Below are 16,611 nucleotides of genomic sequence, written 5' to 3'. Positions count from 1 at the left end.
GCAAAGATTTTTGTGAAAACTAAAAAACCTGAGCTGAAGTGTTAAGGTGGGGCTAGAGAGTGATCAGTCTTTAAATGGTGCCTTCAGCTGCCTCTGTTCATCACACTGCTGCACTAACCACCGCGCTCACGACATCAATGCAGAAACAAGACTTAGCTCCGTCTCAGAACCTGGAAAATATGAATTAATGAGAATCTAAATTAGATTCTGGGGGAGGAGGCATCTGCTCCGAGTGGGAACAAAAATCCAACATTTGTCCATTTGCACTCATGTATTCAACCAATAGGAATCATTTCTAAAAAGCATTTTTCTTCCCGTTTGTTTACTACTACACATCCTGTATGGTAAATGTGTCAAACTCGAGGCTCAGGGGCCAAATCCAGCCCACCATAGCTTTTTATGTGTCCCTCTAGATTCCAGTGAGCCACATAAAAGGAATCTTGAAAAACCGTTTTGTGCTTAATCAAATCCAGTAAGTTTTTATCTGAATACTGACGAACTAGAACAATGAGAAAAGATTTTTTCATTTCAGCAGTTTCTTTCATTGGTCAGACAAAAATGATTCAGGAGGCATCTCCGTTTTAAAGTCAAGTTGATGTTTTTAGTCTGTTAAAATCATAAATTTTACTTTTCTCAGCAGTGAACAAAGCAAGCTAAAATATTTGGCAAGAATTAAATTTATCAAGATGTTCTACAATTTCAAAAATGTTCCACATACAGAATTGACCAAAGATTTGGTTACTAATTGCACCTGAATGCAGCATAGAAGGGCAGGTGAGAAAACCTCCATCACTGCCATTAGAAAAACTGTGTAGACAAATTTCCACAGTGTGAGAGAATACATATTTATATTCTGTAGTATTCAACATTTTACTGTGATGAATCTACATTAGTTTCACTTTCTGAAGTGAGAAATTATTTAACTTTACACCACATTTATATAGTTTTTAGATGTTACAGTAGTAAAATGTTCAACTTTACCAATAAGTCTAATAAAAAATCAACTAAAAATATGAACAGGCAGCACAAACACTTAGCTGTACAATTATTTACAAAAGAAACAAAACCAACCGTTTTAATTTATTGTTTAATGTTAATGCCATGCTGTGTTTCAATAAGAACGTTACAGATTCCCTGTCTGTGGCTCCAGTCAGATATCCAGTAGTACAAATCAGCTCCAAGTTACATATAATGAAGCAAAAAAACAACAACAAAAAAACAGGAGAGTAATAAATGAAACAGAGCAAGAAAAGAAAATCTGATTCTAGAGGAGCTTCAATAAAAGTAGGGGAGAAGCAGCAGAAGCTAATGTGTTGCCTGGTGTCTGTGCTGCCCATGATCTCAGCGCTCTGGGCAGGGAGCCGGGTCACACAGACACTTTCACACAGGTGAGGAATCTCCCAATGTTTGTAAAGAACCAAACCAGCTAGAAATAAGTTAGTGTTTAGAGATTTTAGCATGTGTGGACACTTACAGTATTTCAGCACTAAGCACAGTCCAGGAACAGCTACAAAACAAGACTAACTGTAGTGTAAAACATTAAGCACTTCTTTGCCCCACGTGGATATCACACATTCTGCCAAATTCCTGGGGCGGGGGAAAGACTATCCTAACCCAACAAAAACTGGCGTCTGCACTTCTCCAACGCCCCCGTAAAAAGGTCAGATAATCTGTTCGACATGTCACTAAAAACAGAGATAAAATAGCTCCCATAACTAGTATTCAACATTATTAGTAATAAAAGTTAATTTCTGTAATTACATTAAGAAAAAAAATCTCAATACATCCAGCAACTGATAAAAATATGGAGGAAAAAGCAAAAACAAAACAAAAAAAAATACAATAATGAAAACAAAGAACGTTTTGCAGAACTGCTTGTACCAGGACAAAAAACAGCAAACAGGGACCTCTTTCTTTCTTTCTCTTTCTAGCGTTGGACTTCCTTTAATTAAGTGGTATTTAATCAAATGGTGTCAGGGCTAATACAAAAATAAGAGAAAAATAAACTCATTAACTCCGTGGCCCTGCTGGGTCAGGGAGGTGAGGAAAAAGAAAAAGGAGGGGGAGGCGGCGGAAAAGGAAGGAGGCAGGGAGGAGGAGGATAAGGAAGACAAAGGCAGAGGGAGTGAGGAGTGTGAGGAGGTGAAGGGCAGAGGGGAATCAAGTTGTTGGCTGTTGGTGGCATAGTCTCACTGGGCCTCGTCCTCAACGTCTTGCAGTGTCTCTTTGTTCTGTTCTTCACCTGGGGGACAGAAGATGCATCGTTAGAGTTGCTCCGAGACAAAACGTTCACGGGTAACAAAAAGATGCAGGCAGGTTTTACATTTTGTGTGCAAGCATCTCAACCTGGACAAGAAGGTGAAATGATACAGTGTGTGGTTTAATTTTGACACTCAGGGAATTAAAAAAGGAATTTCAGGGAGAAAACTACAAGAAAACTGATCCAGAAATGACATTCATTAAGCTGTGGAAACAACTGAGCCACCTTGTGTTTGGGAGGTATAACTGCAACAAATTTACCGATTGTAAATTTCTAAACTACATCGGTCAAGTGGGTTTACCGTTTCTGGACAGAAAATGTTAGAGATCCTATTGAAGATGTCCTAATCCAATCCTAAGTGTCCAATCAAAGTCCTGATCAAAGCATTTTTGAATCCTCAGCATTAGATGGTTTTATTTCAGTCACACCCAAAGAGAGTTACTTTGCTGAAAAATAACTAAAAAAAAATTGTATCCTACCTTTGTGTTGCAAACTGTGTTCTGGGCCCAGAGAATTATTTTAGTGAGCAAACAAATCTTGATTTTCCCTAAAGACCTCTATAGGGAAAATGCTTTTTACCCTTCCTGTTTATCTTCGTCACCTGACCTGTTTGGTTCTGTGTGCTCTGTCCAGACAGATTTTAGTGGAGGAGAAAGCTTTACAGAAAGCGACAAAAGCATGAGTCTTTAAATTTTACATCAAAGCAAAGTGCCAACAAAGCAAGAAAACAAGTTTCATCTGCATGCTCAGATTGGAACTGCAGTGAAATGTGAAATTATCAGCAAATCATGTCAAAATAGCGTTAACATGCTAATGTTAGCCTAGCATGTCAGAAAACTGCTGCGCATTAAAAGTCTTTAATTTTATATGTTGGCAAGAAATCCATTGCTGTCCAGATAAAGACACTGCAGCATCTGGACACTGCAGCATTCTTACTGATGAGTGTAATGCACTCATCAGTAAGAACTGAAGAGTGCAGCGTATTATTTTAGTTCCTTTACCCCCTTAGCTAGTACCTACACTGCTGCACTTGGTTTTTAGTATTTACTTGACAGAGTAAAACTAAAAATGCAAAGTTGGAAGACCAGCTGTCATTGATTGACTATGAGACGTTGCCCGGAGCAACGTAGATACAAGAATCAAACCTGGCAACAGAGAGTGAGCGTACCCTGAGCTTAAAAGAAAATGGCAATACTGAAATCAACACCGTGATCCAAAGACGAGATTCAGACATTTTTGATGGCTGATGTGGAACTACAAAGGGAATTAGATGATGGCTTGTCTCATCTAATCACATCACATTACTTGTCAGGTTGTTTAGCTTCGACTACTCCATAATCGGCAAATGCCAAGTCATAGAATGAATCAAAAACATCCTGATGGGACATCGCCTTTATGTATTGCAAAGAAAGTCTGCATGTTCAACCAAATGCATGATACTTTATCATTGTTTTAAATTTCAATAGTACTATAGAAGTATTCTAATGATGCTGGGCAGTTTAACCTTAATCTCAGACTATTTTCAGGAACTAAAAAATGATGCATCATTTTGTTTTAAGGATGCTGTCAAAAAAGGACAAAACTAATGTGGCAGATAAGACTTAAAGTTAAAAATATTAAATTACTAAAAAAATGTCTGCAAACTGATTCTAACTTCTAAGAAATTCAATTTAATGAAAAAAAAATTCTACAGTTAACACTTTCTGCAAACAGACGGTGTCTGATGTGGTGATATCATTCAGGTCCACTCTAACAGGGAAGTCTGTGATTAAGTGGGAAAATAAACCTATTAAAAAGGGGCAATGATGAAGAAGTATGAAAAGTAGTTTTGTTAAAGTTGAAGCATTTTGTTTCATTGTGAAATCTCACAAACCTCAGTCTAGTTTCAGTCAGCAGGATTTCATGTAAACGGCATTAAAGAATTTCACACTATTGTTGCACAATAGATCCAAGATATTATTATTGTAATATCAGTAGGAACCATATCAATATTGCAACAGCTGCTTGGACCACCATGTTTGGATTAGTTAATCGTCTAAGTGCATGCAGTCATATTCTGTGGCCCAATAAAATACTTGGCAATGCTCATTGCTTAGAGTAGCAGAATGTTTAACAGAAGAATTAAGCCATTAGAAACTTTTTTTGCCATGTTGCGTTGGCCTCACAGTACACGTAGGAACATACAGTAGAAGCAGCATCACATAATGATAATAGCAAAACAAGAAACCTTTAAATATAAATATATAAAACAATGAACGCCTGGATCAAAACTTCTCTAATGCATTTCTCTGAATGTAGTGGAAAATGGACTAAAAGCATTTTTAAATGAGCCGGAGTGACAGACAGGGAGGTGAGTGGACACAGGTATTAAACTAAGTGAGTCGGTGAAGAGAAGGCAGTTGTGCGAGTACAGACACACGTAGAGCACGGTGTGGGTGAGCAACACTTACAAAGTACAGTTAACACGAGAAATGAACAGCTTTGATTCCTTTAGGGCTCTACAGCAGAGGGAATGAGAGAGAGACAAGAGACATGATGAGCAGTCGGTGAGAAACCCGCTGCGCTACGTTCGCCTGGCGTCACATCAGAGTCAGAGCGGCACTTCTGACAGATGATGAGTTTAATGAATCTGACAGCCATATTGGATTTGATTTGTGCTGGAGAGCTTCTAATGTCTAAGTGCAGCTTGTTCAGTTGATTTTTTTTTTCCTAATCAATGAATTACATTTTTATTTCAGAGAACAAACTGAACAGAACAGAGTTTAGATTGTGAACTGGAATTAATTTCAAATATTTATTAATCCTGAAGGAAAATTAGAAGTAGGAGCTCTTATTATCCATGCTTCTTCAGTGAGTCGTTACAGATGGTTATATTTATGAGAAGAATAGATCTCCTGCAGCTGTCAGTGTTGCAGCAGATCTGAAGAAGCCTCTGGCTGAAATAAACTGTAGTTAGAATTAAAGTAATTTTCCCCCACAATATATAGCGTCAGGAAACAGAAGCAGAGATCAGGATTTGAACCTATGACAGCTGTCGAGTTAAAACAGTCTGTGTGTATGGGGACAGTCGCTTTTCCGCAAGACCATGCGTTGCCGGAGTAACAATTTCACCATTTCACAGCAACAGTCACTTTTAATACTCCATATTTACTCAGAAAGCATAAAAGTTTTGATTTAATTTCAACGGCAGGTCAGGGTGTGTGGTTCATTTTATTTGCTAATGCAATAAAAACAGAAACATGAATATAATCAAAAGCTTATTTTTATATTATTTATATCAAACATTCCCAACATGAAAGCAGATCGAAGCACAACACATCTGTTACTCCACTGATAATTCTAAGAAATTGGCACTAATCTTCAATATTTCCAGTACAGGAATTAAAAGAAAAAAAACTATCAGTTAAATTTAATATTTGATCATGTAATGCAGGTTTAAAAATATAATTGCCTGATATATTTATTTTAAGAGTTGTGTTTTTCTCCATCGTCGGCATCAGATTGTTCCGAAGGAGGGAAACGAGTTTGCTTATTATTGGGGCTGCAAAAAATGTTTAAAGTTCATCATCGTAAATCACTGTAGGCAACATGAACATTACAAAGAACCACAAAAAAAGGTTGGCCAAGGATTTATGTACAATGCCATCAGGCTCTCCATGTGTAAATTATACCTGGTGTTTAATGCAGCATTAAAGGTTTTATAAGAGGTGATGTGGTACGTGGGACTGATGCTGCCAAAACTAAGGAAACAAAGATGTAAATAAAGAAATTTAAAAAATGAGGAAATATTGGAAAACCAAATATATTTGTAAATAAATGGTTTAATGGTTTACTTCTACATTTATTTGTACTACTCCGACTATTTTCCCTCAGTAATATAGTAATGAGGTGGGCATTTCCATCACTACTGCTTAGGTTGCTGCCTCTGCAACCCGATCCAGGATAAGCGGAAGGTAACGATCCCATAACCAAATGTTTTTTTCTAATATCATGCAGCCCTAATTTGACATACATTTTTAGTAAACATGTAGGTTTGCAGAACAGACTGCTACAGGAGATTCTTCCTGCTCACATCTATGACGACTCTGAAGAACCTTTGATTGTAAGAAAGTCACAATCCTGTATGGGTTTGGTCAAGTGTTACTGAATTTAAACATTTTTCTAGATGTATATGAAAGTAATAAATTGAGTTATTTTAAAAACAACAAATTGTCTTTAAATGTATTTCCATATGACTATATTAACCAACTATATATAAAAAGGTTATTAATACATGAATAATGATCGACGAGTGCAAACAAAAAGAAGGAAAATACATCTGCCCATTGCTTTGATTTATAAATTTCTTTGACACTGTCAAAAGTCCTGGCCCAAAACAAAATTTTAAGCTTGAAGCATCAGATATAAAAAAAAAAAAAAGCTGGGAAATTGGAGGCTGTGAAGGTACTCATCACATCCACCTGCAAGGCTATCATTATCTCCCACAGCTGCAGTGAATCGCTACAGTTTGTCATTAGAGGAACTGACTCCTCAGGAAGTATAACAATTAACCAGAGTAACAGGTACTCAAATTTCCCCAGAGAGGTTACACAGGAAAGCTCACCAACATCTGCACTTCCTCATCTCTTTTGGTTGTTGTGTTCAGAGTTTTGAGAAATTTTCTTGTTTTAATTGTGGTAGAATAAAGTCACAACATATTGAATCGACGAAGCAAGAAAACAGGAGATGAGAAACAGGAGATGAGTGCAGGAACTGACCTGTACCAGCAGCTGTGCGGCAACAAGACAGACAGAGCAGCTCGTCCCAGAATCATAAAAGCATGGCTGTTAAGCTAAAGAAATGGCCGCACGAGGTTTACTCACCCTCTCCCTGCATATCTGAAGTCCATAGTGTCAGGTTGTCGCGTAACAACTGCATGATAAGTGTGGAGTCCTTGTAGCTTTCTTCACTCAGCGTGTCCAGTTCTGCGATGGCGTCATCGAAAGCAGCCTTCGCCAACCTGAGCAAACACACTCCTTATTAAAACCCTTTGTATTCACGTCCAAGTCGGATTTCTCATTCTCATAAAGCATCGTAACAGACATCATGTTCATGCGTCAGTGTGGTGTGGAAATATTTTTTTCTATCTCATTATTCAAATTGGGAATGCATTTTTTAAACATATTTATTAGAAGTGTGCCGATTGATCGGCCACCGATCATAATCAGCCGATTTCTGTGAAAAAGTGTATAATCGGTGATCGCCGATCATGGTCTTTTGTTGCCGATCACACAAACCGATCACCTGCTTCTAATTTCGCAGCCTGCCTGTGCAGCTGGTCTCCTCTTTCCTTCACACTGCGCAAATGGGCTGCAACAAATCCTAAGCAATGTCGTGTGTAACTATGACGCACTGAGTGAATGGGGAAGTTTGCGTGTTGCGGCGGAAAATTGAAGCACGTCAAAATGCATCAACACGACGAATCTAACGGCATAAAAACAGTGCCATACTTGACGGAGTTTGGCTACATCGAGGCTCACTGCAGTAAAAAGACATATGGAGGATCAGACAGCAGGTAAAGCAGAGCACAGCTANAAACAGGAGATGAGTGCAGGAACTGACCTGTACCAGCAGCTGTGCGGCAACAAGACAGACAGAGCAGCTCGTCCCAGAATCATAAAAGCATGGCTGTTAAGCTAAAGAAATGGCCGCACGAGGTTTACTCACCCTCTCCCTGCATATCTGAAGTCCATAGTGTCAGGTTGTCGCGTAACAACTGCATGATAAGTGTGGAGTCCTTGTAGCTTTCTTCACTCAGCGTGTCCAGTTCTGCGATGGCGTCATCGAAAGCAGCCTTCGCCAACCTGAGCAAACACACTCCTTATTAAAACCCTTTGTATTCATGTCCAAGTCGCATTTCTCATTCTCAAAGCATCGTAACAGACATCATGTTCATGCGTCAGTGTGGTGTGGAAATATTTTTTTCTATCTCATTCAAATTGGGAATGCATTTTTTTAAACATATTTATTAGAGGTGTGCCGATTGATCGGCTACCGATCATAATCGGCCGATTTCTGTGAAAAAGTGTATAATCGGTGATCGCCGATCACGGTCTTTTGTTGCCAATCACACAAACCGATCACCTGCTTCTAATTTCGCAGCCTGCCTGTGCAGCTGGTCTCCTCTTTCCTTCATACTGCGCAAACGCGCAGCAACAAATCCTAAGCAATGTCGTGTGTAACTATAACGCACTGAGTGAATGGGGAAGTTTGCGTGTTGCGGCGGAAAATTAAAGCACGTGGGGTGAAGCACGTCAAAATGCATCAACACGACGAATCTAATGGCATAAAAACAATGCCATACTTGATGGAGTTTGGCTACATCGAGGCTCACTGCAGTAAAAAGACATATGGAGGATCAGATAGCAGGTAAAGCAGTGCACAGCTACAAACACTCACCCGGATTATCATGGCGGTCAGAAAGCTAAACAAATAACCTGCAAAGTTATTTAAGTCTTTGAGCTGCGATGTAAGACGCTGGTTCTGTTCTCGCTGTTGAACCGCTGCTACGCTACAGGTAGTAATATTTGACAGACGGAGCTTCGCTTCTGCTCCACCTGATAGTGACTCTCACCGAATCTCTGCTTAAAGCTGCAGCATCTAACCTAAAAAATCAATTTTACATGCGTATTAAAACTTTTGCTGTCCTAACATGACACAGATAATCTCTAAAAAAAATAATTGATCTCCTCCCTGTTCTGCATAATTACTCCGCTCAGTCAGAAACAGCCAATCAGAACTAGCAGTAATCAGCTAGCCGCCATGCTATCAGGAAATTTTCATTCAGTAACTCTGGATTGTTTATTGTAATGGATCCTGTATTTGTCTTTGAATGTAAAGTTTTATACTTTAATTTTTCGGCAACATTGAGAGGTTTTATTTGTATGTTTTGCATTATTTAGCCTCTTCAGAACCTTCATATGTTTTCAGTCTGTTAAAGATAGTATTATTGATAGCAGTACAATTTGCACAATGCCCGTTTTGTCCTTGGAAAAAGTTACTAAAAACAAGCTTTTGTCTAAATTAAGGTGATTTCATGTTTCTTTTTTCCACATAATGCAACCGGTAGTGCTTATGATAAAAAAAAAAAAAAATTATGTTATCGGTGATCGGCCGTGATCGGCCCTCATGGGTGATAGTTTTGTCACAATCTGATCGTCGGCAACAAGCAGCCTGAGGTGTGGTGCTCAACTAAAATATTTCATCCTCCTCTGACGTGTCAGCCAACTTCCTTCATAGACAAATTCACAGTGAGCTTGTTTAGAAGAGACAGTCACCTGCAGGCGCGGTCGGGTGAGTTGAGGATCTCGTAGTAGAAGACGGAGAAGTTGAGAGCGAGGCCAAGGCGGATTGGGTGCGTGGGCGGCAGCTCCAGCATGGCGAGGTCCGTAGCAGTTTTGTACGCCACCAGGCTGTTCTCTGCCGCCTCCTTTCTGTTGTTGCCAGTGGCAAACTCTGCCAGGTACCTGTGGTAGTCCCCCTTCCTACAGATGGGGGGGGGGGATACAATATTACAACAGTTGAAGGTGTTACAAACTACTGACCTACAGATGAAGTACAATATCCAGAAGTTAAACATATGGAGAAATAAAAAAATGCTCCGTTTGTGAAACATGGACCAGGTAGTTTCATGGTTTAATGTGACATTTTAAACAGCTAAATGGAGAAGACGGGCAAATCCTTCATAAGACAGGAAGGCAATAGACTGAAGATTCAATATTTAAAGCTACTGAACAGATCACCAGGATAAAGTTGGAAACAACTGAGAGGCTGCAGTGAAAGGCATAAAAGCAACGATGAGATTTGACGACATCAGTGGTTTACAGTTCATCTGAAAATCTTGTAAAGTGTCATTAGAAAACCTGAGCATTGAAAACCAAAAACTGCCATCTTGGTTTTAGTGATTACAGAACAGAGGTTTGGCATTTAATGCTGTTTTTATTGTTGTAATTTTATGACTTTGTACCGTTATTATATACAGGAAATGTATGGACTTTCAATGCATGTTTCATGATTTTAGTCTGCATTATTAACTCTCCTGCTCAGGCACTACAGATGGAAACTAGCTCAAGCTAAATCTGGTGTAAAGCATCTTTTATTAATGTTTTTTGCACATTGTCCACATTAAATAAACTAAATTTGATAAATTTCATACAAGTTGGGTTTGCAGTTAAATATTCCTTTATTTATACAACTCTGACCCCTCAGGAGATGCACTGAACTGAAATCAAGGCTAAAGCTGTGATTCCCATTTCATATGTATTGGATTAAATCTGCACCTGCTGTTCAAATGATCCACAGCCGTTAGCCTTAAATTGTTGTATGGCTTTCTACAGTCTAATATGACAAATTAATAAAAAATGTCTGCTGTCAGTGAGACATTCCAATGAAATAAAACACACATCATTGCTCTGTTTTCTTTCTGCCTGTTCAGATTTAGCAGGAGGTTTGGCATTAGGCAGCAACTTGCATCGGAAGGCCTTTTGGCTTGTTCAGCTGCTTTTAAATCTTAATGGTGCAATAAAACCAGAGTTAAGAGATGTATGCTTAATGAATACGCTAAAAAGTTTCCTCTGTTACTGGAGCACGGGTCAAAACACTTAACAACAAACCAAGTGTGCTGTAGTGACAAGAATCTAAAATGGTTTCAAGAAAGCATCTCTTCTCTGCCGTTGTCACAGTTCACATGAGAGCAGTTGAACCAAGGAACCGTGATCTTTCAGGGCATTTGATGTTTTGGAAAGGACTGTCCTGCAGCACTGATTCAGCAGCTTTCCGCATCACGCCTGAATAAGTGCAGCCAAAGTCTAACAGCGAGTGTGAGTTTTGAGTTTTTCTAACCTGGGTCAGGAGCTTGAATGGCGACGTGTGTGTAGCCATGATGGGGGACAACACAAGTCTCACCTGAACAGACATTTTGTTATGCAACGGTGCTGTGGGCCGGATCAGAACAAGGTTTTTCTGAGGCCTGACGGTTTTCATGGCAGACTGAGCTGGAAACCTGGCAGCACGTCATGGTTTCTAATCACAAACTACTGGTAGATCATGAAAACAGCTGAAGTATCAGCCTGTGTGACTGTTGTAATTCTCTGCATTCAAGCAATTACATTTTAACTTCAAAACTCAAAGTTTTATGTAATGAAACTAAGGCTGCAACTAACAATTATTTCAATAATAGACTATTCTGGATATGAATCGGATAAAAAAAATTGCCACATTCTGCAGATTTTATATTCAACCACCAAAGCCTTTTTTGGACAATATTAGAAATATATTAAAAGATGCAAATAAACAAATTTCCTTTTACATAAAAAACATTTTATTGCCCAAAATGCAACAGCATTCCTTTAGTGCTTGAACATTTGCAGCCTCAGACCTTTCTGTTCACTCATCAATACAGTATTTTTTTTTATCTTAAAATGTATATTTTTGAACAGTTTTACAATGATCTCTACTCAATGTGTAATGTCACTAAATGGCCTTTTCTATACTCCAGTAACAGATTAATTACCAAGTCAGCTGGCGATTACTTCAATAATCAATTAATCGTTTCAGCCCGACATGAAACACGTCTTTAAAGTTGCCCTAAAATAAATAAGTGTTTTTGCCTATGAAACAAACAAGCCTTTGCTACAATGAAAACGGTGCCTCCTGTCCTCTCAGTGAGAACCACAGAGTAATAAGTCATTAATATGTTACCCAACATTCAGAGCAGGAAGCGCATACATTTTGTTGTAGAAGACCTTAGACTCTCCCATTGCTGCAGAAGGGAGTAGGTGTCTGTCCAGCGCGTCCAGGATGTCACCACAGATCGACTTCAGCTCCTTCTCCACCTGCCAGCAAACACAAGAAACACTCGCTCACAGAAACCCTTTCTACAGCATTCCTACTGCTTGAGCTTTTTCAAAGGGGGAGAGATGTAAGCAAATTAGGGGTCCAACGATTGCAGCTTTCTGGCCGATCACCGATTACCAATCTATTAAAACTCCTGACCTGCCGATTCTGATTTTGGCTGGTACCAATTTTTTATTTTTTTATTTTTTATCTAAAATGTTGCTAAATGTAGCAAGAAAGTTGATGAGTTGCCAACAGTGAGATGACTATTGTTAACTGCAAACTGATCTGGTGGGCCGGTCTGCTGGTCAAAGCTCTCTCACAGCAGAGCAGAAGAAGATAACAGTTGATTTAAATGTCTTTGCCGAGGTTGATCAAATCGGTCGTTAAGATCAGCTTCACATGTAAAAATCGTCCGATCACCGATTTCCCAAGATTAGGGAAATCAGCACCGATAAATCGGATGGCCGATAAATCGGCGCATCCCCAAAACAAATGCAAGGAGGCAGAAAGACGGCAAAGTATAAAATATAATGTAGGTCAGTGAAGTTCAAACTTTTTGCCATTTGGGCCAAAATGTAAGGTTGAGTGTACTTAAGGGCCACTTTCCTTAATTAAAACTGAAAAGTTTTATTTATTAAAACACTTGTTTTTATGATATACCAAACGGACAATATTTTAATAAGGTAATAAAGCAAAGTAGTCAAATTTTTGTAGAATATACATCTGTAAATCATCGTTGGTCCAAAATATAAAGAGTATTGAACAGCTGCTGTACCAAATGACAATTTCTAACTTTTTGGGGGTTTACAACACTCTTTCTTTTTACATTTGGCAAAAAAAGGTTGGGCAACACTTGCTGGTATAAGCAAATTGTAATCAATGAAAAAATAAACTGTTTATTGAAAGAAAAATACTTTGCCTTGTACCGAAATAAATGTTTAAAATTTTATGTGTCTGTAAATGTCAAATAAAAAATTCTCTCCATTCTCAAAGTGTTGGCAGAAGGACCAAACAAAATCATCCAGAGGAACATAAATGGCTCCCAGGGCACACTTTGGACATCCGGGATCTAGAGCCAGGAGCAAAACAGTGAATGACTGTGCTCACTGCAATTCTATGGCTTTAACTAGACCATTATGATGACTGATAAATTTCATATCAACAATGGACTGAAACTAACAATTTTAGCAACCAATTAATCTGTTGATTATTCTCACGATTAAAGGGCTAGAAAAAAAATTGGCACATTGCTAAACTATTTAAGTCTTTCTATAAAATATTAGAAATGCATTAAAAATGGGAAAAACACAAATAATTAGATTCCTTTCTTTAAATAGGAAAATTAATATATTGTTCCTGAAATGCAACAACATAGCATTCCTTCAGTGAATTTGAACCAGGTGAATATTAAAAAATGCCACTTGAGTTTTGAGTGAGACATTGACAGACAAAGATGTTTATATTACATAAATATAAAATGTACATATATTTCAACAGCTTCAGCTTAATTATGGTTTACTGCTCTATTTTATTTTTTTCAGCAAGTGGCCTTTTGAGTTTGTATACTCCAATCAATTAACAGATTACTAAATTAATAATCGATTCATCCCACTTAATCTGATTAAATCAATAACATTTAAAAAAAAGTCCTGCTTGAAGCTTTCCTAGTCATTTATATAAATGGAACTTGATGAGAAAGCTGCAGTATTATTCTCAAATGGAATAAAACTGTGACTCTGGAAATGTAGGTGTACTCATCTCGGCAAGCCATTAGATCACTGTCTGCAGTCCGGCTGCCTCTCCCAGCATAATAGCTGCTCTTATTCCACTTCATAAAAGCATGAGAGAGTGCAGGGAGGACCCAGCAGCAATGACTCAGACATTGTAAGGTCCAGTAGCTGCTCGGCAGCGTGCATCATTCACAGGAGATTGTGATCTCACAATCACCAGGGCAAATCACAGCTGCTCTGACGTGACGCGCACAGGAAAGGAAACAAACCGGCAGCTTCCTCCCGCTGTATTTACCGTTTGCCTGTATTCCCGGATCATCTTCAGCTTCTCTTCGCCGCCCTTGTTCTCTTCCCTCTGTTCGATACTGCTGATTATCCTCCAGGACGCTCTCCGAGCCCCGATCACGTTCTTGTAGGCCACAGATAGTAGGTTCCTCTCCTCCACTGTGAGCTCCACATCCATTCCTGCCACCTTCTTCATAGATTCCACCATCTCTGTTAGAAGGGGGGAAAAAATAAACACTTTACAGAGCTAAAACTTTCACCGACGGCTTACAGCATTTGGGTCTTAGAAGGATCATTCAAAATAAGTAGCTGACAGGATATCCGCTGTTGGTCAGCTATGCTTCATGATGCAGTGGCTTCATCATCATGCTGAAAGCAGTTCAGAAAAAAACATGACTATCAGACAATCGGCTGTGTGTGACCTTAACATGCATCAAAAAAACAGCTACTGACTGAAGTTGAACAGCAACAACCTGTGCAAACAAAAATACAAAGAGGAAAAATCAAAAATCCAACTCAGCTTTTAGCATCAGCAAGGTATTCAAGATAAAATTAGAGTACTGAGATGCAAAAGATTATTTAAAAGGGATCAAAGTTGCTATAATGTGACATGTTTGTGACTAATTTAGGATGAGTGAGTGAGACAGCATAAGACTTGGTAGATAAACAGGAAGGGAAAACTTGCTACTTTGTATTCTTTTAGAGCTTTTAACCTCTGTCATATGTTAGGTTTGGAGCAGGTAAGGGTCTATTTTATAGTGAATACACATGGAAACTATTTTTTTGCTTTGTAAACACCACTGAACATATTTGATGCTGAAGATGGTATAAAACATGATAAAGCAGGCAGACTAGACAAAAACAACCTAAAGATGCCCATCTTATATGTTCATAGAGAAATTTTGAGTCACCAGGTTGTTGCTCTGCTCCTTGTAGTTAAGCATCTTTTACCAAGTTTGTGCTTTTATACATCTGTTTCACCTTTTTTTACACTAATCAGTTTAACATGGCTGCCTCGTTTTGCTGTGAGCCATTTATTGTACTATAAAAATTACAGTAAAATGACTTAATGCTTCACCATTCAGCAACGTGAATTTAGGATAACTTTTAGGAAAGGCAAAAGTAACTTTCATTACATTCCAGTGAGGTTACAGTTTAGTCACCAAACCATAAATCACCCCCCACAAGAGGTCTCGGTCCAGATCCTGTGAATGAGTCATGGTGCATTCACTTAACGTTGCCGGGCAACGAGTGACCGGTGGCAAAGAAACCCGTCCAAAACAGCCCCCCTTTAACGGCCAGTAAGCGGCTATGACAGCGGCAGGTTTGCACCGGGGTGAAGTCGTCTCCTGTGATCGATCCGCGCAGCTCGCTCGCAGGAAACACCCCACCAAAATGAACAGCTGCGCTCCCACTCCCACTCAACAGGCTTCATGCGGCCAATCGTGCATTGTAGCTAGCATCGAGCGAATGTTGGCTCAGATGAAACTGTAAGAGACGTTCAACAGCAGCTCGGTGGTTTTATATCCCGGAGATGCTTATATGGCGCGAACCGGTGGAGCTGAAGCGTTCAGACCAAGAGATGGGGCAGGGGAGGCAACCCCCCTGACAGCTCACGCTTCACTGATCCGCCATTTTGTTGTAGCCACATCGCTAATGTTAGCCGGAGTCAACAGCTTTCCTACGATATTATTGAAACCAGCGAGCTTTGTGACGGTTGGTAGGGATTTAAAGTAACGTTACTCTCGTTTAACAATAATAAATGTGGCATGTCAGTAAATAGCTGGCTAAAAAGCGGTGGGGGTAGCAGAGTTAGCTCCTCTTTAGCTGCCCATAGCTATCACTTCAGCTAGTGTTGCTTGGGGGAAAAAAAAAATCCGAGACATGAACGCGTCCCACTCCCGGGCGGCCCCTAGACTCTCACTTACCGTCATATCTTTCTGCCTGTTCGGCAAGTTTTGCCTGATAAACTAGGTCTTCTCTTTCTCCCATTGTTGAAAAAGATGAAGGGATAAGCTGGCAAGTTGGCAAATAAAAGTGTCAGATCTCTAACGAGAAGTCACGGTGGTGTGCCAGGTCTGTCGGCGGTTCCTAGAAACCAACTGATCGATGAGGAGTGTTCCGCCCCACCGGCAGCGCTGTGTAGGGATAGAAGAAAGATGGCAACCGGTCCCATCCGGGTACTAGGGACACGGACCACCAAAACGTCTTTTTTAGTATGGCAGGCCGTTTAAACACATTATCTCATTGCTCTTCATCTGTAGTAAATAGAGTATGACATCCAGCCTTCTAAAGGATATTCCAAAATTAACAGTGAAAATTGTGACAGCCAATATATTTGTAAAAATACATTAAAATGTAATATCCAACAGTCCGTGAAAGTGAACATTTCAAAATATATGGCAAGAGTGAAAAAAGTGTAGCAATAATCAATAAATCAAAGTTTCCTATTTGTGAAAA

The 16,611-nt window shown here is 39.3% G+C and overlaps 1 protein-coding gene across 2 annotated transcripts; it reads right to left on the bottom strand.

Annotated features, from left to right (window-relative positions):
• Positions 1 to 1,068: 1,068 nt before the first annotated feature.
• Positions 1,069 to 16,324, bottom strand: ywhae1 (tyrosine 3-monooxygenase/tryptophan 5-monooxygenase activation protein, epsilon polypeptide 1). 2 transcript variants are annotated; one of them, XM_007562552.2, is made up of 7 exons: positions 16,080 to 16,324; positions 14,162 to 14,361; positions 12,026 to 12,132; positions 9,577 to 9,783; positions 7,967 to 8,103; positions 4,711 to 4,758; positions 1,069 to 2,242 (listed from the first exon to the last, which is right to left on the bottom strand). In XM_007562552.2, exons 1-6 carry the CDS (start codon positions 16,141 to 16,143, stop codon positions 4,751 to 4,753), a joined length of 723 nt encoding a protein of 240 aa, XP_007562614.1. In that variant the 5' UTR covers positions 16,144 to 16,324; the 3' UTR covers positions 1,069 to 2,242; positions 4,711 to 4,750. The 2 variants fall into 2 exon arrangements, with proteins under 2 accessions (XP_007562614.1, XP_007562613.1); XM_007562551.2 differs by lacking the exon at positions 4,711 to 4,758.
• Positions 16,325 to 16,611: the final 287 nt, after the last annotated feature.

The sequence above is a fragment of the Poecilia formosa genome, unplaced genomic scaffold, assembly GCF_000485575.1.
Source record: "Poecilia formosa unplaced genomic scaffold, Poecilia_formosa-5.1.2 Scaffold138, whole genome shotgun sequence".
Taxonomy (NCBI): domain Eukaryota; kingdom Metazoa; phylum Chordata; class Actinopteri; order Cyprinodontiformes; family Poeciliidae; genus Poecilia; species Poecilia formosa.
Note: the sequence above shows the minus strand (reverse complement) of the source record. Positions and strands in the feature narration are given on the sequence as shown.